At 49.1% G+C, this 25,194-nt stretch overlaps 9 protein-coding genes and 2 non-coding genes across 11 annotated transcripts; 7 read left to right on the plus strand and 4 right to left on the minus strand.

Moving 5' to 3' along the window:
* Positions 1-228: 228 nt before the first annotated feature.
* Aspvir_009204 lies at positions 229-300 on the plus strand. Its single transcript has one exon. It is a non-coding gene; the product is annotated as a tRNA-Arg (tRNA).
* Positions 301-1,161: 861 nt separating this feature from the next.
* Positions 1,162-1,234, plus strand: Aspvir_009205. Its single transcript has one exon. It is a non-coding gene; the product is annotated as a tRNA-Lys (tRNA).
* Positions 1,235-1,882: 648 nt separating this feature from the next.
* On the plus strand, positions 1,883-6,626 carry Aspvir_009206 (uncharacterized protein; the record flags this gene model as incomplete). The annotated part of the gene is made up of 17 exons (XM_043272356.1): positions 1,883-2,388; positions 2,451-2,975; positions 3,041-3,179; positions 3,250-3,326; positions 3,384-3,454; positions 3,525-3,875; positions 4,038-4,179; positions 4,282-4,354; positions 4,688-4,811; positions 4,867-5,151; positions 5,220-5,406; positions 5,466-5,767; positions 5,817-5,896; positions 5,950-5,981; positions 6,032-6,149; positions 6,208-6,429; positions 6,492-6,626. 17 exons carry the CDS (start codon positions 1,883-1,885, stop codon positions 6,624-6,626), a joined length of 3,369 nt encoding a protein of 1,122 aa, XP_043128291.1.
* A 331-nt stretch (positions 6,627-6,957) lies between these two features.
* On the minus strand, positions 6,958-7,901 carry Aspvir_009207 (uncharacterized protein; the record flags this gene model as incomplete). The annotated part of the gene is made up of 2 exons (XM_043272357.1): positions 6,958-7,650; positions 7,743-7,901. 2 exons carry the CDS (start codon positions 7,899-7,901, stop codon positions 6,958-6,960), a joined length of 852 nt encoding a protein of 283 aa, XP_043128292.1.
* A 1,060-nt stretch (positions 7,902-8,961) lies between these two features.
* On the plus strand, positions 8,962-10,353 carry Aspvir_009208 (putative MFS transporter; the record flags this gene model as incomplete). The annotated part of the gene is made up of 6 exons (XM_043272358.1): positions 8,962-9,072; positions 9,153-9,246; positions 9,313-9,398; positions 9,448-9,578; positions 9,672-9,801; positions 9,859-10,353. The coding sequence occupies 6 exons, from the start codon at positions 8,962-8,964 to the stop codon at positions 10,351-10,353; spliced, it is 1,047 nt and encodes a 348-aa protein (XP_043128293.1).
* A 583-nt stretch (positions 10,354-10,936) lies between these two features.
* Positions 10,937-12,549, minus strand: Aspvir_009209 (putative MFS transporter; the record flags this gene model as incomplete). Its single annotated transcript, XM_043272359.1, has 4 exons — positions 10,937-11,320; positions 11,383-11,524; positions 11,586-12,080; positions 12,146-12,549. The coding sequence occupies 4 exons, from the start codon at positions 12,547-12,549 to the stop codon at positions 10,937-10,939; spliced, it is 1,425 nt and encodes a 474-aa protein (XP_043128294.1).
* A 477-nt stretch (positions 12,550-13,026) lies between these two features.
* On the plus strand, positions 13,027-13,521 carry Aspvir_009210 (uncharacterized protein; the record flags this gene model as incomplete). Its single annotated transcript, XM_043272360.1, has 1 exon — positions 13,027-13,521. One exon carries the CDS (start codon positions 13,027-13,029, stop codon positions 13,519-13,521), a length of 495 nt encoding a protein of 164 aa, XP_043128295.1.
* Positions 13,522-13,930: 409 nt separating this feature from the next.
* Aspvir_009211 (cytochrome P450) lies at positions 13,931-15,723 on the minus strand (the record flags this gene model as incomplete). Its single annotated transcript, XM_043272361.1, has 3 exons — positions 13,931-14,640; positions 14,693-15,529; positions 15,585-15,723. 3 exons carry the CDS (start codon positions 15,721-15,723, stop codon positions 13,931-13,933), a joined length of 1,686 nt encoding a protein of 561 aa, XP_043128296.1.
* A 1,189-nt stretch (positions 15,724-16,912) lies between these two features.
* On the plus strand, positions 16,913-18,403 carry Aspvir_009212 (putative cytochrome b5 reductase; the record flags this gene model as incomplete). Its single annotated transcript, XM_043272362.1, has 2 exons — positions 16,913-17,030; positions 17,100-18,403. 2 exons carry the CDS (start codon positions 16,913-16,915, stop codon positions 18,401-18,403), a joined length of 1,422 nt encoding a protein of 473 aa, XP_043128297.1.
* Positions 18,404-18,774: 371 nt separating this feature from the next.
* On the minus strand, positions 18,775-20,073 carry Aspvir_009213 (uncharacterized protein; the record flags this gene model as incomplete). Its single annotated transcript, XM_043272363.1, has 1 exon — positions 18,775-20,073. The coding sequence occupies one exon, from the start codon at positions 20,071-20,073 to the stop codon at positions 18,775-18,777; it is 1,299 nt and encodes a 432-aa protein (XP_043128298.1).
* Positions 20,074-22,141: 2,068 nt separating this feature from the next.
* On the plus strand, positions 22,142-24,846 carry Aspvir_009214 (uncharacterized protein; the record flags this gene model as incomplete). The annotated part of the gene is made up of 5 exons (XM_043272364.1): positions 22,142-22,298; positions 22,355-22,792; positions 23,869-24,194; positions 24,250-24,675; positions 24,736-24,846. The coding sequence occupies 5 exons, from the start codon at positions 22,142-22,144 to the stop codon at positions 24,844-24,846; spliced, it is 1,458 nt and encodes a 485-aa protein (XP_043128299.1).
* Positions 24,847-25,194: the final 348 nt, after the last annotated feature.

Below are 25,194 nucleotides of genomic sequence, written 5' to 3' on the forward strand. Positions count from 1 at the left end.
CGATATGTAATATATAATAATATAAGTGGATAGTCGAGGGTGTTGAGGGATGCGTTCTTTCCTGATTTAGAAACGAGGTCAGTGGGAAGCATTACATTATTTCACAGGTCACCTATATAAAGAGAAAGGCTCGAAATCGTTTTATGTACATCCTGTCAAGTCTGGCTGTGTAGGCACGCTAACTTGGATTTCTCCATGATAGGAGGTTTTTGCCACATCCAATCACAGGGCCGGCTGGCCTAATGGTAAGGCGCTTGACTTCGGATCAAGAGATTGCAGGTTCGATCCCTGCGTCGGTCACATTTTTTCTTTTTACTGCTCATTGTCACTGTTTTATTGATTGTACACGGTCGACCACTAGAGTGGGTAGTGACAGTGACATCCTCTGGGGATATAGCAACACCATCTTGGATACAGCGACACCCCCCTTACCTAATCAGGTAAGGGAAGGTCATGTGATCACTGTCAACATGGACTCAGCGGAGTAAAAATAATTTAATTTACTACACAAATTTAATTATAGGATTCATGCTTTTAATTCCTTCTAATTACATAATCTAATCATACTGGATTTCCATTAATTAGAGGCTTCTATCTATTAAGAATTAGATAATGCTTTCATACCAGCTGTGATGCTATTATAATGGCTCCTGCCCACGCAGCCATACCCACCTCCGCCTGTAGATGACCATACCCATAGCCATAGATATCTATAGCCTGCATCTTCCTTGTTAAAGCATTGATATTTAGGCTTTTATAATCTTAAAGATGGGCATTAAGGTTAATAGCAGGCGATTATAAGTCTAGGATTATTAATACTAAGGAAAATGACATCCTTAAGTTAATCGCAATACTAAGCTGTTGCGTAACATAGTAGTCCTGGCACTGAGCCTAAAACACAGATCACATGCCTAGGAGAATCCACTTTTGCGGTGATCACATGACCTCCCCTTACCTGATTGGGTAAGGGGGGTGTCGCTGTATCCAAGATGGTGTTGCTATATTCCCAGAGGGTGTCGCTGTATCACTACCCTTGAGAGTATGTTGACGCACTTTAGGGAGTTATTCATGGAATGTATTAAATGTGGCAATGGGTGTTACTCACTTATCAGCATTCTCTGTCTCCATGAAGCAAAGTATTCATGGTCGAAATATAGCCCAGCCGGGCTAGCTCAATCGGTAGAGCGTGAGACTCTTAATCTCAAGGTTGCGGGTTCGACCCCCGCGTTCGGCTTCTTTTTCAAGCGGCAGAGCCTTCTTTTTGCCGTCTTTTTACTTGTGCTACTCTGACGCAGGAATAAGCACTTTTTGTTATTGCAAGTAATCCATCTTGCGGTACATTGCTCGCCTCTCAGCGTGGCTTTCTGAATGGGTCGCCTTTCCCCCCCCGTTTTGGATGCCGGAAAATCCAGGCACCGGTAAACTATATATTCCCTAATGGAAATTATGATGACTGACCACTTTCGACAATAACAACACATGTACCTGCATTCTATATCCTAGACACGCGCTGTTTGTGAAGGTGGACAAGCACTTGGAACCGCCTTGACAGACTGCCCGTCGCTTGGTAATAATAAGCCTATGGAATTTGGGAATTGCTTGAAATGATCTGAAACAAAGAATCGTGCCTCAGGAAGTAAGATGATGGACGGCACAGCCGATCCATCACAGTCAAACAGAACGCCGCATGGACGACAGGCCGCATGTTTGAATTGCCGAAGAAGCAAAATACGATGCAAGCGCAGCCGCGGGGATATCTGCTGTGACAGATGCAAACACGCAAATCTGGAATGTATCGTACCCAGTCACCATCTTGGTAGACAAAAGGGTGTCAAGAAGTCAGAGTCACCGGACCCTATCCCTATTTCTATTACAATCATAAATGCTTACGTCTGCTTGTAGCAAACGCAAAGGACTAGAAAAAGCATTCCACCAAATAGAGGAGGCGATCAAACGCCCCAAGACTGATGCCGCTCGAAAACTTATTTCAGACCTGCAAGATCTCCTTAGCGGGACACAAGGGCATTCTGCACGGAGTGAGGTCGAGGAGATATCAAATGACCCTGACCGGTCACATAGGAGATCTCCTCCGCAAGGTGCCGCTGCTGGGGACAGTCTAGCCTTGGATGACGCGGAGAATCCATTGCAACTTCTCGCCAGAGCATCTGACCTCCAATTTTCGCCCGCCGAATGCCGTGACGCACTCAGATTGTCCACTCCATCTGTGTCACAATCGTCTCTCAGACCGCATAGTAGCCCCAACGAGGACTTGCCAAATGCCAGGTCTTTTTTCGTCCCAGTCAGGGCGAACCTAGACCTCGGCCCGGACATGGACCCTATCGAACTGGGCCTGATTACTTTGCATGAGGCAGAATTACTTTTTTCTTTGTAAGTCAACCTATTAGACCCAAGCTGTAATCGTGTCAGTGAACTGACCAATTCGACAATAGCTTCTACGAGTATTTGGCCCACACGAGGTGGGGCCTGGATCCGACTGTGCATACTGTGTCGTTCGTACGCTCGCAGTCGGCCTTTCTTTTCACTTCAATGCTGGCTGCAGCTGCCCGGTTTCACCCATCTGCAGCCGCCTTATCCAAAAGACTAACGAGGCACTGTACATCACTGGCTTATAAGGTCATTGCTCAGCGTTATCGATCAGTGGAAATTGTTTTGGCCTTCATGGTAAACGTTCCATGGATGGCCCCAGGGAGCAGTTCTGGCGATGATGACACATGCTCCTATATTGCAATGGCTTTGACTGTTGCGTTGGACCTTTCTCTCAACAAGATAGTGACACCCGCAACTGGCTTTGATAGTACTCTCCAGAACAGGCTTGCGAAGACTGATTGCATTGATGCAAAGAGAGCCTTGCACATGGATGGATTCGAAGCTGTTGATCCGGCCTCGGAATGGGGCCGAAGATTGTTACGTAGACGCGAGAGGACTTGGATCGCGTTATTCGTCCTCGAGCGTGGGTAGGTGCTGAAGCTCATGGTCGAAGATATGCATACGGCGTGTTCGGCTAATCCGTATATTGCAGTGTCTGTTTGGCCCGTGGACGAAGCTATACAGTTCCCCCGACTGCTCTCATCGAGAATTGTGACAGATGGCATATCTCTGATATTGCCGATTCTCGGGATGGGCCGATGAACTCCATGGCAGTTCTCCGGAGGAATCTAGTAAGACAACCCTCGAAATACCTTCATTATGCTTGGTTGCTTGCAGAGAGCTAACATCAGTACACGGCAGGATGAACTTCTGAAAAAAGTAAAATCGCGTTGCGACAGTTGCCGACTTGGGGACATCGGATCTGAAGCTGCTCAGTCGTACGGTCACTCCTGTCGTCTTTTATGGCTCTCGAAGAAAGGCTCATTCGCCTCTAGGATCAAGAAACTCATTGAAGACTTCTATGATCAATGGTACGCGGCTTGGGCTCTTGAGATTGGTGGACCCTGTAAGTTTATTTATAAACCTTGTCCGGATCAGCTTCACATAGCAATTCCGTGCTAATATAACACGGAAAGCCCGCTGCCTTCCGCCGTATGTCGAGATATTGGTAACACACACGCAACTGTCTACATATGGTGGTGTGATCAATCATCCCACTGCACCACTCGAAGTCAAGCGATTTTTTCGCGCCGCTGGCCTCTCTTCTGCGTTGAATGTCATGCGGGCAGCCATTCAAGGAGAGTCGAGGCTAAAGTCCATGCCCAACAATACAGTGATCATGATCGCCTTCGCTGCATGTTCTGCCCTTAGCCTCAGTGTGACGCCCGTGGACAGCAGGTCCAACTTGGCACCAAGCGTGCGACACTTGATTGAGGAAACGGCTGATGTCCTCGAACGGATTGGGGCCATCCCAGCTCACAGAGAAGGTGCGTCTGTCTTGTATGGACGACTGCTACGAGAACTTGTTAGACGTGCTCATATGGGCCTTGTTTCTCAAAAACATACCGAATTAGACACGGTAGAGCCCTTACAGCCCTCTACATTGAGCGATTACTGCCCCATACCTTCAGTGACACAACCACCAATAGATTCCTCTACGCTATGGCCAGAGACGCTACAATTCTCCGCGATGTCTGATCACCAAATTATCGATGCAGTGAACAGGGCTGACTCGGCATTCGGCATGAATATTCCTGACGTCCCACTGGATGATCTGATGAACTGGGATTGGTTCGACTTCGCCAATGCAGCCGACCTGGGTTTCGACCAATAACATCAACATTGCAACCCACAGTAATACTTAGGTACCGATTATCCTGTGCGTTGCAATAGTGTTGAGCGTGATTGTGATGTTGTGGGTCTCGACCTCCTGTCGGCGCCCAGAAGTAGCTCCGATTGCCGGACGGTGCGTCACTTTTCGACTTACATATGAGACACCTTAGTGCTCTCTCGATGCAGAGAATGTTTATTAGAAGATCTCAATACCCTCAATCCACTTTCACTCGATATACGTGATTCGCAGTCTGTTTCTATATTCTGGGTGGCATACTTCGCTTGGTGCTGACGAGGAATGGCGACTTTGCGGGGTTCAGCAAGCATGTCTCCAACGCGGAGAACTTATACTGTTACCCGTCCATGGTTTCAGTTAGGGACATGTTATAAAGCACGTGTGGGACCTGTTCTTCGAACAACAAACATTTGCCATGTACGATATTCAACGGCTACTCCGCAGCAACAGACACTTGCACCCAAGATTGAGCGAGGCGCTTCAAAATTATTCAGAGATGCAGATGAGGCTGTTGCTGACCTCAAAAGCGGTTCTACAATCCTGAGCTCTGGATTTGGCCTTTGCGGTGTCGCAGGTACATATCTTCCCAACAAGAAGATGGGTTCAACAGACAAATTGACACTAATCAGATACGCTTTTATCGGCTATTAATCGTAGAGGAGTTGAAAATCTGCATTCCCTCACAGCAGTTTCGAACAACGCTGGCGCTCCTGGAAGAGGAGGACTTTCTACACTTACTCAAGCTGGACAAGTAGATCGGTTGATCCTATCATATCTGGGGAACAACAAGGCTTTGGAGAAGAAGTATTTGACGGGGAAGATCGCTATTGAGCTGTGTCCCCAAGGAACATTAGCCGAGCGATTACGTGCCGGAGGAGCTGGGATTCCGGCATTCTTCACTCCTACGGGGGCGCGTAAGTCTTCCTCTGCCGAAAGTCTCCATACATTGCATCTGCAGTTCTGACTCTACTTTATTTCGCAGACACGTTACTCCAAGCGGGAGAAATACCCGTCCGGCTAGATGAGTCTGGGAAAGTATTGGAGCGTGGTACACCACGAGAGACGAGGATATTCAATGGCAAAACGTATTTGATGGAGACAGCCCTCACTGGTGATGTGGCTATCCTTCGTGCTTGGAAAGCAGATGAAGCAGGAAACTGTGTTTTCAGGTAAGTTTGTTGTCTGCTCATGCATCACTCGACTTGCTGAACATTGGAACTTCCTCCAGGTATACAACGAAGGCATTTGGTCCGGTCATGGCGAAAGCTGCCACTCTTACTATAGTGGAGGCGGAAAACATTGTCCCGGTCGGGTCCATCGACCCTAATGATGTCGACCTGCCGGGCATTTTTGTGGATAGAGTTGTTCCTGCCACGGCAGAGAAGCATATCGAAATCAAGAAATTACGGACTCGCGAGAATGAGGATGCGGGTAAGTTCTCAAGCGATCCTGCCGTGGTTCAGAGAAACCGCATTGCCCGGAGAGCTGCGAAGGAACTAAAGCAAGGATATTACGTTAATCTGGGTGTTGGTAAGTACCTTGGGCTTCTCGAGCCCCTCAAGCGCTGACACTCGTCCAGGAATTCCCACACTGGCTCCGTCATTTTTACCAGAAGGTATGAAAGTTTGGGTGCAGTCAGAAAATGGTATTCTCGGCATGGTGAGGTAGCCTTCAGACTTGGCCAAACAACATCAACTAATGGTTATGACTAGGGACCGTATCCTACTGAAGACGAAGTGGACCCGTACGTTCTGTCCATTGGACATGTGCGTGCGTGAATTAACCAGCTTGCAGGGACATCATCAACGCTGGGAAAGAGACCGTCACCCTTATGCCAGGCGCAGCTACGTTCGATAGCACTGAATCGTTCGGCATGATTCGGGGCGGACATGTTGATGTATCCATCCTCGGGGTGAGTGAGGAAGAGTATGCTTGTGAAGGGATAGTGTACATGGGCTAATGATAAGCAGGCCCTGCAAGTGAGCGCCAACGGCGATCTAGCGAACTACATGATTCCCGGAAAGATCTTCAAGGGAATGGGAGGAGCTATGGACTTGATCTCCAATCCAGACCAAACTAAGATCGTTGTCGCCACCAGCCATACTGCCAAGGACGGATCACCCAAGGTCGTCGCCGAATGTAGCCTGCCTTTGACAGGCGCCAACTGCGTCAGTACAATCATCACGGAACTGGTAAGTCTATTGACCCATATGCGACCTCAGTCTCTATAGGCCGGCTGACCGTGGCTGTTTAGTGTGTTTTCCAGGTTAATCGAAGTAAAGGGGAGCTTCTGCTGACGGAGCTCGCCCCAGGGGTAGAAGTTGAGGAAGTCCGAAACAAAACAGGGGCGAACTTTGCTGTTGCAGAGCAATTGGAGATCATGGAATGAAATCGCTCAATCCCGACTTTAGGAAATCGCACATGATCGATGCGGGCTGCCATGTGAATAACGCTTCGTGTAGACATCATGTATAGGATATTATTATGAACCATTTTCTAGAATCTTGGACAAGGAAGCGGGTGTAGCCACCATCTCATCCTCCAGTAAGACTTGACAGGGTGACGCGATTTACACGGGATACACAAGGCCGATTCCGAGAAATTGAGCAGCGGCCTTTGCATATAGTCAATGCGAGCGAAGACGTCTCTATATAAAAAATATATACGCCAAGGGTCATCCAAGTCTATCCACAACAACATCATTGACACAGAGCATCTAATCATAGCTTAGAGGTCCTGAGCGGCGCAAAATTTGACCCGGCGCCCTCGCTGATCGATTGGACGATATCATCCACGCTGGCCAATATCCAGGTATTACCCTCGTCACTTGCCAGCCACCGGGCACCTTGCTCAGTTTCGACATCGTGAGCCCACGAACCGTCTTCGATTGCCTTTCGCAGACCAAACACATGCGATGTCACTTGCGGTCCCACACCAGACTGCGCACGCAAGCATGAAATCGCGACAATAGACGTCACGATGCGGCCAGCATTCGCGCCGGTATTCCGCCCAGCGGGATCCGACAATAGGGCACCGTAATGGCTGTTCAGAATGTGAACGGGCAGATCGGGATGCGAATCCGCCAATTTGTTGATAAGCTTGGTTTCAAAGGGCCGGTAGATGGAGTCCCACAAGGCTCGGCCGCGCCTACCAATGTCATTGATATTCCCGGGGTCAGGGGCTCGAGTCGGAGTACGTGATAGTTTCTCGCTGACGGATTCGGGCAAGCTCGCTTTGAAAGCATTGAGGCAGTTGATCGTCCGCGGGATGCCGTTGAAACTGATGCATTTCAGCCCCACCTCCCGCATCAGCTCTGCTGTGGCTACGCTTTCCTCCTCTGTCTGAGCCGATGCAGCTAATTGAAACAAGATCGCAAGGGAATCGGGAGAATTCATGGTCATCGTGGCGGCTGTCTGTTGGTCGAAGATAACAGGATCAGTCAAAGCTACTTCAGGACAATTCGCTGGGGGGTTCATACGGGGCGAGTGAGGAAGGGTTAACGAACCGACAAAGCCAGCCATGACGGTGAAGAGACATTGTTTGCTAGAGCGCTCTGCTGAATCTTTCGGTAGACGGAGCGTATATTGCGAGAGGCAGGGACAGTATTTGGCCGCGCACCCGGGGCGTTGATCAGAGCCTTGAGGCTGCTGGACAGTTTTGACATATTCTCTCAATCTCTTCAATCAGTGCCAATGGGGTAGCGTATGTTGCACAATTGAAGATGACGAGAGATTTTAGTCTTATGAGCGAGGAATGCTCCCAGACATGCCATGATCTTGACATCGGCCATTTGCCCAACCACGATGTTGATGATCGATGCCTCGGCGCCAAAACTGGACTCCGGGCGGTGTCGGTTGAAGTCAGGCAATGCCAGCGGAAGAGTACGTAATTACCAGCGGTAATTTAACAGAGTGAATCAGTATTCCAGCGACCCCAACGCCAAGCTTTCCAGCCCAGAACTAAGCAACCCGAGATCTTAGGCTGGGGAAGAAAATGCGGGGATACAAAGGTCTAGACAGCTACTTTTGGTATCTTCCCATCGGTTGCAGAAATGATGGCCGAAATTGGAGGACTCCTCACGTCTTTCTGCCAATCTTCTTTCGGATACTTAACTCGAACCCCCTGCTACGATATACTGTTCTGATGATCTTGATTGCTTTCATTCTCATGTTCTCTCTACAGTTTGTCCGTACATATGGTCATGGATACGATGAAGCCTAGCCATGAGACATTGGAAGATGTCAAACATGAGTCATTAGATAACATGGCTTTCGATAATGCCTACCAACAAAAGCTGACTCGGAGTATTCTTTTCAAGCTGGACACGAGGTTGGTCCGCATCCGACATCTATGGTCATTAGATAGCTAAAATATCCCCCGATAGGATTCTTCCCGTTCTGGCTCTTCTTTTTCTATGTTCATTTCTTGACAGGTGAGGAAACAGAATATCATTTTCAATTAGTACCAGATTGAATATTGATCCAAAGGCTTCTTTCAGGACAAACGTGGGAAACGCAAAGATTCTTGGTCTCCAACATGATCTAAACATCACTGGCCATCAGTATGACATAGGCCTTACGGTCTTCTATCTCACATATATCTGCAGGTGAGTGTCAATGACTGAAGGTTTCTGACCGTGTTGCTGAGCGTGTGCCGGTAGCGAGCTTCCGAGCAATCTGATAATCAAGAAGGCATCACCGAAGATCTGGTTACCTACCCTCACAATGGTCTGGGGAATTATCACCATGTGTCTGGGCTTCGTGCGTAATTTTGCGGGCTTTGTCGCCGTTCGCGCCATACTCGGAGTAGCAGAGGGAGGACTGTTACCTGGCATGGTATGTGAAGCTTATCCCAGATCCTTCTCTCTCATACCGGCTGGTAGCGTTCCAATGAGCAAGGTCTAAGACTCCGTCAGGTACTCTACCTGTCTTTCTTCTATAAACGTTCCGACTTAGCCCTTCGCATCGGCCTATTCTACACGGCGGCATCATTATCGGGGGCTTTTGGAGGTAAAAACGTAACATCCTTTCAAGAGTGGTGATTGCTGACGTGAAGTCCCTGGTTCTTGATAATAGGGCTCTTGGCTCGAGGATTGGCAGCAATTGGACCACGAGGTGGTCTTGAAGGATGGCGTTGGATTATGATAATTGAGGGTCTATTGGTAAGTTAACTCCGAACAGAATATCCGTGCTATTTCTGATGCCTTCCAGACTTTCGCATGCGGCGCCCTCAGTTACCTCTGTCTTCCCAACAATATAGAGACGGCAACTTTCCTGACAGTCGAGGAACGAAAGTTCGCCCGTGAGAGAATGCGACTGGATAATCCATCTGTACCAGAAGGGTATGTCGACGCTTTTGTCAATTTTTTAACCCAGAAGCGCCTGTCCTACTGAGATCGACTTCAAATTCAATTTGTGCTGACATCGCTCAACAGAACTCTTGAGGCTGAACAGGAGGCCTTCAGGTGGTCCGAGGTTGTCCGAGGTGTACTGGACTTGAGAATGTGGCTGTCAGCAACAGCGTACTTTGCTATCTTGTCTGGGTTATACTCATTTGGTCTTTTTGTCAGTCGACTCCTGACTGCTACCAAACAGATATCTTTGCTCATGACAGAAATCTAGCTACCTACCATCATTAAGGAAAGCGGCTTTGCGGACGACGCGAACAAGGTGCAACTTTGGACTGTTATCCCGTACGCTGTCGCAGCTGTAATCACAGGTGGGCTCTTCGATCGCCAATCAATCCAGGTTCCCTCAGTTGCTGACCGCATGCCTTCTTTTGGACCAGTCGTTGTGGCTCTCATCTCAGACCGGCTGCAGCTTCGCGGTGTTGTCATGCTGTTTACCCTGCCGATTGCGATTGCTGGTTACGGAGCAATTGCCAACATCGAGACCGCCAAAGTCAAGTATGGGATGACCTTCCTCATGGCCACGGGCATATACAGCAGCGTCCCATGTATCCTGGTTTGGAATTCCAACAACTCCGCGGGGCATTACAAAAGGGCCACTACGTCCGCAATGCAGTTGGCCATTGCGAATTGTGGAGGGTTTGTTGCTAGTGAGTTTTCTGTTTCTATTCCCCTGCTCTTGCTTGTTGGAGTCAAGGTCCTGAACTGACATGTGCGTTTTCTATCAGCATTCAACTATCCTGACAAGGATAAGCCAGATTACCATCGAGGTCACACAATAGTTCTCGGCCTGCTTATATTCGCATGGGTCATGTAAGTGCAACAGCTTTGTCTATAGCAATTCAAAGCAGTCCAACTGATCTCGTATTCAGGATCCTGTTGAATGTCTTATACTGCGCTAAAATTAATAGAGACAAGGCGCAGGGCAAATATGCACAGTATATAGGATGTAACGATGATAGGGATCCACAATTCAAGATGGTTCTGTGAAGGAAGTCTATGCCTGCATACTGTATTTAGGAAGACAAGATTTTCAATAATCACAGCTCATCCCCGGAAGATAACCTTTTCACACATGAAATATGAAGATGGTGATGTGACAAAGAGTACTTTGGCAGGACATTGTTGTCAACACCATGATCCCAGGAGGTTCCCGAGAGTTTTCATCTGTACAACCAAAAAGTAAATGCATTGCGGTAGGACGATCTGAGATACCACATGAAACTGCCTAGCTACGTGTTGTAATTCGCAAAAAAACAGTCAGAGTTGGGCTTATGTTCGCAATCAGACATCTAAGCGTTCTCTCCGGGTTGATTCGAAGCCATCCTTTGCGCGCGCTCTCTCCCCGCAAAGCTTATCAGCATACCGATATCATAGACTGCTTTCAGGATACCAGCAAGCGTGAAGGAAGCACCGAAAAGGTTATGATCGGCCAAAACACCGGTGATGAGTGGGCCTAAGCTCTGACTGCAAGTCTTGACGACGTTGATGGCGCCCATGATAGCAGTGCGCTTTTCGGGCGGAAGAGCAGCGGCCAAGAAGGCACTGCGTGGTGCAACATCCATGCTCTGTGAGCAGGCACGGAGGATCAAGAAGGTCAAGGCTGCCGGTAGGGCGGAGGGAACTGGGATGAGCGCCAGACAGATGGCGGACGGCAGATGGGTGAAGACCATGGTCTGTGATATAGTCAGAAAAATGAGGGGCATTGGAAGAATGCAATTGAAGGCGAAGAGCAAACCTTGACATTGCCGATGCGTTTGGCTATGGAGGACGCAACCAGCATTGATGCGGCGGAGATTAGGCTGGTGGTAAAGAAGATTGAGCCGAGTTCTCCCTCAGGCAGAGAGAATTTGCGCTTGAAGAAGTACGTCATCCAGGATCTACGGAGCACGGTCAGTTCGATGCGTATTTTCTTGTCATCTGGGTGCCACTAATACGCACAATGAGGCCAACCCTGAGGCGAACGAGTCCAGACCAAACAAGACGAAGAATGTGACGACTAAAGAAACGAGATCGCTACTGCCGAGGAAAGAGAAGAGTGATTTCTTCTGGTTGTTCTCGTTATTGGGTCTTTCGCCCAGAAGAGGCTGGGTTTCCGGACCATCGGCTGCTCGCTGTTGCTGTTGAGAGGCAGTAGCACCATTCTTATCCTTCTTGGCGGCTTCAACCTCGTGACTGAGGCAGATGGAAAGAAGAAATTTGACTGCACCGATTCCGGCATATGCGAAAAAGACAATCTGGGATGCATGGAGATATTGCCACCCTCTGGTAGTTTGCAGGAGGTTGATGACCCACCCGCACACCATCATTCCGAGGGCGGTGCCTGCGGTGCCGATCAGAGAGTACCAGACGAAGATATCGCTCAGATGCTCTCGGGCAGTAAGATGAGCCAGAGTAGATTCCTCAACAGCTCGAAAAGGACCAATTTCATTACCACTGCGAAATCCAGAATCGTGAACAAGATGAACAGGACATCGTTCCAGAGCCAGGTCAGCACTCACCTGGGACTGATAACGCCGAGCACTGCAGCGGCTAAGAGAATCCAGTAATTGCCAAATAGACCAAAGACAATACCACTGCAGGCCATGAGTGCAGACCCCAAAGCCAGGACTGCTCTGCGGCCCATTGCATCTGCGAAGAGCGTAAGGAAAAAGCTGATTGCGACATCGCCGACCAGAGTCAAGGTCATAAACAAGCCAATGCGGTCATCTGAGATACCCAAGGCAGACAGATATGAAGCTAATATCAGAGTTGAACCTCCATAGGCGAAGAGTCGGATGAAGCGCTGTGCACAGAGAAGCTTGACGTCCAGTGAGGAACGCCATAGTGTCAGAAGGCCCAGTTCGCCGAGGACTTTTCTGTGCAGACCATCAAATCTGCCCGGAACAGAGTGTGTGGATGCCATGTGAGCGGATCGGTCATTCAACTGGTCAGAGTTGGAAAAATTGAATACCTTTCTTTTCTCTCAATCGCCAAGACGGTCGTTTTCCTCATGCCAGACCAGGGGAAAAAAGTAGGCAACCATCGCCGATCGCCCGCTTCCTTTTCTGGTTAAATCGGCCGAGATGGCTTGATCCATCGAGGAAATCGAAACGACAACCGCCGTCTCAATAGGATATCCCTATATTTCACATTTATCTGCATGTAGGTCTGAATGTCTGGTACTCTTCCGCCGTACTCATGTGTACTAAGGATCCAGAAGATCTCAACAATGGAAGGACTCTACGTCACTGAGGAATGACAGTCCGCCATACTTTGAACCAACACGACAATGACCATGGCACGCTAACAAGGCAAAGGATATAAATTGGCAAAGACATAGAGACTGATCACAATGTCTCGATTCAAGCAAATACTATAGCCATACAGTGACACACCAACCATGAGAGATCGTCTGATGATAACGGCCATGGCCACTATGGCTTTCACATCGGCTCAAGCATGCGACATCGTCCCTGCGGTCACGCATACATTCTACGGATTCCCTGACAACGATCCCCCAGGCCCTGCAATCGCCTACGATTGTGGTCGTGGCCTCATAGCCGGCGGGATCGGCACTTTCGACGATCCTCTGACCTTCGCTTCGGCCCCTGGCGAGTTCACTCAGTGCGAAGTCATCTTCGCCCCGTATCTACCCAAGTACATTCGGTTCGAGGATCTTTGCTCTCAATGCGCAGATGAATGGACCAGCTCTGGTATCCATCACATCGATATCTGGACGGGAAGCAACACCACCGACGGAGGCCAGGACCAGATCAACTGCGAAATGAGCCTGACCCCGACGGGCGGCTTGTCGATCGTGCGTAATCCCAGTGCGGATTTGGTTGTTGATGGTATGTTGCCACTTACATTCGCCATCTTTAGCTGTGGCTGGTAACAATGACGACTTTTAGCCACTCCGCTCTTTGTCCCTGGCGGCAACCCATCCTGCAATATTGACCATGTTTTCCCTAATGAGAGTGCTGCGAACTTTTGTTAGGTTCGCATTTGGTTTATTGCCTGCACGATGCGTGGCAAGGCTTGCTGTCGACAGATCATAAGGTGATTGTAAAATGTCACGTTGGTGTTATGTTCTAGAACCTCGAAAAGATTATCGTTCTACAGATGCTGCTCAAACAGATTCTGCGCATTGATTCTTCTTAATCGTACATGGAAGGTGATTCCTACAGACAAAGCGGTGGAAATGGTATTTTGATAAAACGAAACGCTAGTCTACACTACAGAAGCTTGTAATCGAGGAACAAAGCCGCAGTAAATGCCCAAATATTATAGTAGAAACGTCGTCATCACAGCGAAGGCGATGGAGCCGGTTTGTCTGACCTCGGCGGCCATTTGACACGCCTTTCGGCGCGAACGTATAGGTTGGTCGGTCGAATCAGCTGGAACATGGGATCGTACTCAATATGCCCGTCATTCTCCCTGGTAAACTTGTATCGGTACACCAGCTTTGGCAGGAAGACTTTGACTTCTTGCAAAGCAAAGTTGAACCCGATACACATGCGAGGACCAGTGGCGAAGGGAATATAGGCCGTCTTGTGTCTGTTCTTGACTTCCTCTGTGTCCCAGCGGTCAGGATCGAACCGCGCAGGATTGCTCCACACTTCTGGATTGTTGTGAAGATGGTGCAGAGCACCAATGACGACCGAGTCCTGTGGAAGCTTGTAGCCACCAGGAAGAATCAGATCTACTTTGGCCGTTCGCGCAGGCTGGTATGAAGGATTATGCCGACGCTGGGTCTCCTTGATAAACTTGTCCATGAAGGTCAGGCTATCCGTCAAGTCCGCAGTAAGTTTCGTGTCGGCATCAATGCCATTGTCGATTAGTTCTTGCAGCAACCTCTCCTGCACCCCGGGGTACGTGACGAGGCCGTAGATAAGCCATGATAATAATGAACTAGTGGTCGTGAAGCCGGCTCCTGTTGCAACCACCAAAGCCTGCATTAGACTGGTCTTGGGCAGCTTTTCGCCCTTGTTGTCGGTGGCTCGGATAGCGTAGTCTAGAGAAATCAGCCAATGTATTCATCCGAGTTGTAAGAAGCTATTACGTACCAACCATGTTGGATGCTTTCAACGCCGCATCCTGTAGAGGAAGATCTTCAATGCCTCCGCGAGCAGCGTTTTGGATGGACTCATTGACCATATCGATGATACGCCCTCTGGCATTTCTCAACCGTTGCGGGTCACCGAACGGCAACTTGGCATACCAATCACCCCATGCAGTCACTTTCTTATTCAGTTCCAATGACTCCGCGATACGATAGACAAGTTCATGTGGAGGTGCATCAATAGACGAGAAGTGTTTGAAATCAATTCCAAGGACCAACTTGCCAACCGCCTGCGATCCAAGCTTGAGCATGTACTGATAGACGTTCCATGCTTCCTCTTTCTCATCGAGGGCATCAAAGACGTTGAACGCGTCTTCAACCGTTTCCTGCATCATGGGGGCATAATGACGCACGGCCTTGGGGCCAAGTGCCGGTGGCAGGAACTTATGTGCTGTCCTCCACTCTGGAGTGTCGGTATCGCCCAAGAAGACACCAGCTTCCTGATTCTTGATCGGATGCAGAGGGTGCGCTGCATTGATCTTCTTCGTGAAGAAGTCTGTCTCGGAGAAAATGATTGATGAGAGCTGTGGATCATTGGTATGGTATACGGTGCGACCCATGGTGGTTGTCTTGAAGATCGGTCCGTACTGTTCAAAAAGACGCTGGTGATTGCCCAGATGGTCGGGATAGACTTCAAAGAAGTTCCCAATGAATGGAAGGCCCTTGGGGCCTGGTATCTCGCGCACCGGCTTCCCATCGATTGTGATGCTGATGGTATCTTCACTTGCGGCGATTTCGGGTACATCGTGCAGTATAGAATCCTGCGATAGGAATCCAATGCCTGCGAGGGTCAGATTATCTATATTGTGCTCCGGTGGGGTTTAGATAGACCTTACCATTGGGCTCAACGATGGCGAAGTGCGCCGCAATCAGATGCCTTAGGTCTTCATATGTCGTCGTTGACTCAAATTGGATCTGTTTCGCAGTCGCGATGGGCTCACCCAGAAGGTGAAAGAGCTTTGTTGTCGTCGACATCCTGTCGCAAACTGGCGTGCAGACTCCACAGCGAAATGATTTGGAGGAATGGGATGTTATCGGACACGAACCGAAAACTTTGACGGACGGCCATCCTCAATCATTTATAGGGGGTATACGACTTTGCAAGTCTATGCAAAATGGCGCCAGATAAGATGCAACTCGGATAAAAGCCGAACTACAGCAAGAGGAACCAGAGCATCACCGCATAGTGCATCCACCTCATGGATAAGTGCCGTGTACTATGGATTCAACGGAATCGGCGAGTCCGTCTTGACTAGTTCGATGCGCTGATTTCGTCCGCGACAATATCCCAGAAAAGGTTACTATTTAAAAGGTGCCTCGGCTGTTTGGAGCTTTGTGTTGGATTCTAAGATTAAATCCAACTCTAATTGAGCGATCAACATTGAAGTCCCGCCACTAACCAGAGATTTCTGCTTATGCAGACGAGCCATGTACAAGTACAACAGCAGTTCGTACAATGGTGACAGACGTCTAAGGGGCAATTGCAATCATGACAACAGACCAGTCTGCTTCACTTTGACTGGGCTGAGTGGCATCAGGATGATGATGTTGTCCATTTGCTATTTGGAAAATTGCAAGCGATGCACAGCCCGTTCATTCAGTGAGAAGTTGTACCGTGTACAATTCGGTAACCCGACCGAGGCCCAACAAGGATTTCGTTTGCAGCCTGGATTAAGGCGTGCCGAGCCAGAAACAGTCCAGCATTATTCTCAGGATAAACCGTCCATGTTCGGGCCGATCTCAGACAAAAACAAAAGCAAGACTAAAAGTGTGCTTGTGCCGAGGTAAAGATGCCGATTCTAGAAAACTAGTGCGGTGCGCTAGAATTGCAGGGGAAGTTGCGCCGGTGGAGGCAAACGGAAGTGGATACAAGAGATGATTATTAGGGTTTCATTTCCTACTGAATAATTTAGTAGGGGGATCGCTAGTACGGAGTACTCGGTATGCACTAGAGTAGAGCGCGGATACAGGCTGGTTGAGCAAGAATAATGATGAATTTTATCCGTCTTTTCACTGGCCGATGCTTTCGCTCAATGGTTGCTAACGTCGACATGGTTTATAAAATCCGCGAACTGCCTGCTGCCCCCAATCGTCACGACTTAATTATGTTCACTTGAAGCCTTCCCTTTGATTCTTGATGCCGTTAGCAATGTCCGTTCCAGCGATGGCAGATGTCAGCGCCGCCCAGAAAAGCCCTGCTGTTGATTTACCCAAGTACACTTTGAAGGAAGTTGCACTGCATAACCGCAAGGACGACAATTGGATTGTGATTCACGGACAAGGTAAGTCGCATGACGCTCAGGATAGTACAGAATTTGAACAAGAAGCCTTCATTTGCTGAGACTTGACAGTGTACGATGTGACAAAATACCAACAAGATCATCCCGGCGGCGCAGATGTTCTGGTTGAGGTTGCCGGCTCAGATGCGACAGAAGCATTTGAAGACATCGGTCATTCAGAGGATTCGCGCGAGATTTTGCAAGAATTCCTAATCGGAACCCTTCAGGGCGGGAAAGAATATGTCCCTCCGAAGAAAGTCCGCGTCGTCGCTCAGAGCTCCGTTGAGACTCCTTCTTCATCAGCAACCCGATACATAGGAGCGGTCACCAGTCTCCTGGGAGCAGTCGCCTCCTTGATCTATGTCTACCGTCGCGGCTCTCTGCACGCACTTGACACCACGGGGTCACTTCACAGATATCTCTCTCAGCATTTAAGCGGGCTAAGGCTGCCGCAGGGAGGCTTCGCCAATGGATTCATCGCAGCTACTCTGATATGTGCGGCAGCAGGGGGTGTTATCGCACGTCAAGCCGCCAGACTCACCAAGATCGAGTCGGGATTCCTGCGGTATCCGCCGCATATCAAGGCACGCAAGGTGCCCAGGGCTGACCCACACTTGCTTAAAGGGTTTCTTGACCCGAAGGAGTTTCAGCGCCTGCCTTTAATCCAGAAGGATCAGTTATCTTCAAACGTATACCGCTTCGCGTTTGGGTTACCTGATGGCAACGGAGTGATTGGTCTTCCCATCGGTCAGCATGTCGCCATTCGCGCTGTTATCGATGGTGCCACCGTGAGCCGGTCGTATACACCCGTTTCGAACAACCTAGACCGAGGAAGACTGGAGTTAGTCGTGAAATGCTATCCGGACGGCATGCTCAGCGGAAAGTACCTAGCGAACCTGCAAGTGGGTGACGAGGTCGAATTCAGAGGCCCCAATGGAGCGATGCGCTACAAACCAGGGTTCTGCAAGAAGCTAGGAATGGTAGCCGGGGGAACAGGAATCACACCGATGCTCCAGCTGATCCGTGCTATCTGCGAGGACGAACGTGACACGACAGAGATTAGCCTTATCTACGCCAACAGAACCGAGGCAGACATCTTACTGCGGGATGAACTCGAGCAGTTTGCACGCAAATACCCCAAGAATTTCAGGCTGTGGTACATACTTGACACTGCCCCAGAGAATTGGGCGTATGGAAGCGGATTTGTCAACCAGGAGATCCTCAGTGAGCGGCTATTCGCGCCTTCGCCTGACACCAAGGTTCTCCTCTGTGGGCCTCCGGGCATGGTGAGCGCTACCAAGAAGACGCTGGCTGCGATGGGATTCCAGAAGCCAGGAGCAGTTTCGAAGATGACCGACCAGATTTTCTGCTTCTGATCTAGTATTCTCGTCGGCAAGGGGAGGCGTATTGTATCATCAGTGGAATGACCTTGCAATTGTTCATCTCGTGATGCGCCGAAGTAGTCTAGTCGCTTTTCCTTCCAGTACAACAACAAATTAATACAGTGTCTCTGGTAGATCATTGGCCTTGCTTTGCTCATGTTGAAATGAACTGATTACTGCGTTGTGCCAGACTACAGGATGCGGTTCACATGTTCATAACTTCATCTCGGTTGGAGCTGGTGCAAGCATGGCAGTGCCCGTGGAAGGCCGCTGAAAGAACATAATAATTACCGAAAGCACCTGGGAGATTCTCTTCGCAAGGAGATAATAGATGGGTATCATGTGCTATTGCTAGCTGTATCTATTCATAGCTGAAACGCAAAACCAGCAAGTACGAGTAAAAAGGCAACAGCACCACTGACCCCCGTCCCAACAGGCAAGCTTCGGTCGCCCCAACTGCCTTTGACCAGAGTTCCGCCCGCAGCACCGGGGCTATACCTCGAAGTGCGGCGGTCAGGCAGTACCGGTCTCGCAGTAGCATTGAATGGAACCGGCTTGGGTGGAAGATTGTACTGATTGGCAGGAAGGATCCTCACCTCGCCGGTTACATCAACGTAGAGATACGCCGCCTGAAAGAAAGGACGACCGAGGACGATCTCTTCGGTATTCTGCTCAAAGCTGCACCGGCTGCGGTTGTCGGTCAAATTCCCGGGGATCCCAATCAAAATCGAACTAGTGGCACTTGCGACTCGGTTCGGGAACATGTTGATTTCCAGCGTGATGTTGCGGCCGCACCAGTCTCGTGGCAGGATCAGCGAGTCGCTGGTCATATCCAACCGCGCAGGGTACACGATGCTAGGTTCAGACTCGTCCGAGACCGAGAAGGGACCGGACCGTTTCACCTTGGCGTTGATGCTCGTGTTGGTGCCACTCGGGCCGGGATTATACTTCCAGACGCGTAAAATGACGGCGGAGAGGGTCTGCTTGCCGGTCTGCAGAAAGGTACCATTGCTGTTCATGGTCTCTGCGATGGAGATCCAGGATGTCGCGTCGTCGGTGAGACGATTGGCGTCGTAGAATCCACCTAGTGCAAGTGAACCATTCCATTCGCCTTTATGGCCTAGGTTTAAGCCAAAAGGGACTGTCTTTATGGAAGTATCCTCATCGATACCGCTGGTGGTGACTGTCAGGTGAGAGTCGTTGCCCAGGTTGAGTATGTGATGGTCCGGCTGGGATACGGAGAGATTGACATGGTTGCCGTTGACGTCTCCTATGAACTGCGCGTCCATCAAAGCGTATTGTGTTCGGTTCAGCAGCTGGCTCCCATTCTCCCCACCATGATTGTCGCTGTCGCCTTGCCCAACAGATATGGTATACGCATTCACCGTGCCATTCCCACTCGTAACATTGGCACCCCAAGGTGTTGTAACATCGTCAGACAGACCGACCAACGGGACCACCCAACGATCGGGGCTCGTGATCGGGACGGGCGTAGAGGTGGATGGGGGATAATAGATTTCAGTGGCTGGAACGATCACTGTCGTGGTTGCTGTTGGTTCATCATGCGCTGTACTTCGAGCCGGACTTGCGAGGATTTGCACGAGACAGAGCAAAGCAGATTTGGTGGTGAAAGGATCCTGGCTCTTCCAAAAATTTCTCGTCATATTGTCCTTCGAACGAGTCCCAATCGTTTAGAACTCATCAGCACCACTAAGACAGCCAAATAGAAGCGAGAGCGAATAGCAAGTAATAAGATCACAAATGTCTCGATACGCCCATTGTTATAATCGAAGACAGTAAGGACCAACACAGCCTCGAGGCAGACCTAAGGCAGCACTGATCAGTTATAAATGAGTCTAAAACCAACAATGCTCCATGGCCGAGTCCCCTATTATGGATCTCGCGACGGAAGAATCTGCAATGTTGGCCTCCGCTTGGCTGATGATCAGCGTTATGGTGGATAGACGGCCCCAGTTCTAGTTTTGGCATGAACGTGTTTGTCAGTCATATGCCAATGAATTTTGCTCCTGACAATAATAACATTGTAAACACAAACCTACTCTTGTCTTCAATCCTCAAAGCAGTTCTCTTGACATGACTATACATATGCACACAGCCCTGAGTGTGAGCAAGGCTTAGATGGGGCCATCAACAGAGCACATTATTAGGCTACAAGCACATTGACGATCTCTGTTTCATGTTGATTATTACTATAGCAGAAATTTACTAGCAGACTATGAATGATCATCTAAAGTGCTCTGTACTCAGTCAAAATGTGGTTGCTTTCTTGAGACCGATTTTGTAGTCTGCGATATGGGCGACTATAAAGTTATCCACCAACCTGTCATGCTAGGATTTTCCTATATACTTTATGAATACGAAAATGTTAGCTCCATTTGCTTTTCATCCATCACTTGCACTCACATTGGTTTAGTTTGATTTATGATACGCTAGGTCCGTAGAGCTGAAGGAAAACTTGAAGCTTATCAGCACCTCGAAGCGAAAGTCTCTGTACGAGGACTATGCGTTCTTTATGCCTGCTCTTTCTCATGAACCAAATTCGGGCCCCCTTTTTAGTTTCCAAGAGCAAAATCGGAGGCCCTTCACAGACATTTGGCTGTGATGAGCGGGCAAGAGTGCGCATACTCTTGGCTTCAAGTGCTCAACTCCATTCTAATGTTTAGTCGATGTCGAGGCAGAGCAATAGAGACTAGTGAGAATGAGGATGGACCCTGCAGGGCTGAATGAATTTCGCGTGAAAGTGCAACAAATCGCCAGACAACTGAAACGATTATCAATCTCTCGAACAAGGTGTAACAGTAGGATTATAATGTTGTATAGACCTAAAGTAGTCGACACTTGCTTCAGACCCTGGTCGAAAAGAAATTAGACCAGGGCGCCAAGTACCTCCCCCTCACAAATTTCTCAAGGTGATTGAACAGTCACGAGAGACTAGGCATCTCATGGGACTAGCTTGGCGCTTCGCGCTATCAATGATTAATCGCTCGGCAGAACTTGAAATTGCCGAGTCATGCTGTACCTTGATGAGAGTCATCTCTCGTCGTGTGGGGATAGTCACAGATAGATGCGAGATCTATGCCAGGAACAGATAGCACATTCCTCTTTTGTCTTAGGCCGCTGTTCATGTAGATTGATCAAAGCCATCGAATCCAATCGGACACGCATGACGATCTCTTCAGGTTCGTCTTTATCTCTCGAGCGAGCATCAAGCAGGGCCACTCACCCCGCTCATCTTTGATTGTCACTGTAACCCATGGGGCTGGAGGCTCTCACCTCATAGCGAAATGTTGATTGCGCTACGCGAAGTGAGGATGTGACTAGATTGTGATCGTCCTCCGGATGAGAGAATGAAGTGACAGACACAGCATACTGAAACTGGCTCAAACGAGAATTGAAGGCCTATGTAACCCAGTCATGGTCAAGTGGAGCTTTTTTGTTTCAACTTCCATGCAATGCGCCTGGATTCCTCCTGCTACCGAACGTCGCAGGCATTGCTTTGTCGACAGTTTCAATGGGACTGAGACGTGCAACAGTTGAGATGTAACCTGGAGGGAGTTTTCCATCTTCAGCATTCCCGAAATATTCCCATCATGGACTTGGGGAGGGCGAAAGGTATAAGAACAGGGCAATTGCCGGCAACGTTATGCATCAATCCACCAAAGCTCTCAAAAGCATCCAATCGAAGACAAAGGGAAATATCACCTGGCAACGATGATGCTCAGCAAAGTTGTGCTGGGCCTGTGCACTATCAGCCTGGCAGCAGCTCATATGGAAATGAGTTGGCCTTATCCCCTTCGCAGTCGCTTCGACCCACAGGTGCCTGAGGAGGATATCGACTATTCGATGACCAGTCCTCTGGACAGCGATGGTGCCTCACCCCTAACCATAATCAGAATGGACCAGGGCATGTCTAACAGGTGACAGGCTCTAATTTCCCCTGCAAAGGATACCAGACCAATACTCCTTGGTGCGCAACCGCAGAGTATACTGCTGGCCAGACATACAACATGACCCTAAGCGGCTCCGCAACCCATGGTGGTGGCTCTTGCCAGCTCTCTCTGAGCTACGACAACGGCAGCACATTCAAAGTCATTCAGTCCATGGAAGGTGGATGTCCACTCGTGTCGAGGTATAACTTCAAGATACCTGGTGATGTCGCTAACGGCCAAGCCCTGTTTGCCTGGACTTGGTACAATTTGATCGGCAACCGGGAGTTGTACATGAATTGCGCAGATGTGGTTATCAGTGGAGGTACTGGCAGTCCATCCTCTTTTGGGAGTGCTTATCCTGATCTCTTCGTCGCGAATGTTGGTAATGGTTGTTCCACTGTCGAAGGAAAGGAGACGGTCTTTACCGGTCCAGGTAACCAAGTCATTTATGGTGGTACAGTCACTCCATCAAGCCCTGCATTTCCTATTTGCCATTGAAGATGAAAGTATCGCCGGTTCAGGGTCGAGACCAAAGGAACACGCCGTTGTACATAGTTGAGTTTGCTGAATGCGAGGAATCTATACTCATCTGCATACTCTTTGACCAGCTGCATAATAAATTTCCTGTTCTGGGTGTGATTCCGGTCATATCACTTGGCGGCTGGCACCAGTCGTGGTGTCAGAAACGTCACCTCTATTGTTAGTCTCCACTGACCCCCCTGACGACATTAGATTGATGACGGCACAGCTCTCTGATTAGAAGTTCAAGGGGTTTTCTCAACAGAAGATTTATACCAAGCGAAAATCTGATTCGGCGATCCAGAAATCGGCCATCGGCAAGACCAAGCCCCAATGACGTCAATTCTGCCACACTGGTTTTAATACTGCCCTGAACTTTTCCTGTTTCGGCTCAACAAGCAGCTGAATCTAACCCGATAAGGAATGATGCGTAAAACACGTGCGCGAGTCTCGATAAGCGATCTTCCAACATTGGCCAATCAACATCGAATAGGAGCTCCGCCTGCAATTGTCTCCACCACCTGGCGGAGTATGAGAATTGACTCTTCGACCCTTTAGAGGTTGAGCAGCATGATCCAGACCCAGTCTATTGAATTTCCACTCTTTCAGTATCTGCAAGCCAGCCGCTAAAATGTTTATGAGAGAGACGCGTCGACGTCATTTTCTTTTGCGTGATCGATATCCTGTTAACCCGTTCTAGCAATTCGACGTCGCCACTTGGAAGACATATTTGACCAAGATGATGTCCCCAGATATCTGTGACCAATTTGTTGTGACTTCAATCCACCAATCCCAAGACTCTGTGCCCGGTTGCTTACAAGACTAAACTAGAAACATGCCTAACACAACAAGAAAAATTGTCTGTTTTTCAGGTACGCAAGCTCCAGCAATTCAGCACAAGCTTTGGTCCCTGTCGATCCTATGCCTGTGTTTTTTTACTATGACAACGATAGGAGTGCTGATTGGTTGGTAATTTTGTGCTATTCCCAGACTTTGACGGCACCATATTTATGCAAGACACTGGTCATATTCTCTTCGACAATCTGGGATGCGGCACGAAGCGCCGGCAAATGCTGGATGAACAGATCAAAACCGGCGAGCGGTCATTCCGTGAAGTGTCCGAGGAGATGTGGGGATCTCTGCGAGTCCCCTTTGAAGATGGGTTCGAGGTTATGGAGAAGGAACTCGAAATCGACCCTGGATTTCAGGAGTTTCACAAGTTCTGCATTGCGAACGGCATCGATTTCAACGTGATCAGTGCAGGACTGAAACCCATCTTGCGCAGAGTGCTGGACACGTTTTTGGGAGAGCCGGCAGTAAGTCACACCAACGATCCGCTGATTGAATAAAGTCGCTGATCGGCCGGTGAAGTCGTCAATCCGCATCGTTGCAAACGACGCTGATATCAAATCGGACGGTTCGGAATGGAAACCGATCTGGAGACATGACACCGAGCTTGGTCATGACAAGGCCCTTTCGGTCCAGGAAGGTCGCGCCGAGGCCGCCAAGTATTGCATCGATGGCCAAATTCCCCTGATCGTTTTCATTGGCGATGGTGTGTCTGATCTTGCTGCTGCCCGTGAAGCCGATGTTCTCTTCGCGCGCAAGGGCCTTCGCCTCGAGGAGTATTGCCAGGAAAACAACATCTCGTATATTCCTTTTGAGACATTCGCGGACATCAAGCGGGAGATTGAATCGATCATGAAAGAAGACCAGGAAAAGACCAAAGGCGAGGGAACTCCAGCTCGGTTCAACCCACGTGCGAACATGTGGAGAAGGGTTTCCAGCAAGCAATCCGTATGTCTAAAGTCCCCAAACGCTTTTTACTTACTGTCACCTACTAACTATCTCGACCAGGTTCCTCAATTCATCGCCGCCACTCCTTCGAAGGAAGAGAAGATGTTCCTTTGGCCGGAAAATTTCACGGAGTACCGCCCCAGGGAAATTTCGGAGAACGTTCCCGCTTAAGGGTATTATGGGAACTCAATGGAGGAGAGAGACATTGCATAATGCAGGCGTCATGGTAGCAACTTGAGAGAAAAGATCAGAATCATAGATTGGATATCCCCATGATGATTTGTATCTAGGTTTAAATCTTTATATGTAGATATGCTTTTGTACATACCCAGAGAAAACCAGTCTGATGCAATTTTCCTCGCAACACTACTTGTTCAGTAATATATCCTGACCACAAGAGATTATCCAGGTCCAGCAGCTCGCGCATGGCCGTCTGTATCTGAGGTCTGGATTGGAAGCAGCAAAGGAGTCTCTATTTTGGTGCAGTCTCAGGATGTCGAAATTAAACTTCTCAACGTA

This window comes from Aspergillus viridinutans (genome assembly GCF_018404265.1).
Source record: "Aspergillus viridinutans IFM 47045 DNA, scaffold_8, whole genome shotgun sequence".
NCBI classification, from domain to species: Eukaryota; Fungi; Ascomycota; class Eurotiomycetes; order Eurotiales; family Aspergillaceae; genus Aspergillus; species Aspergillus viridinutans.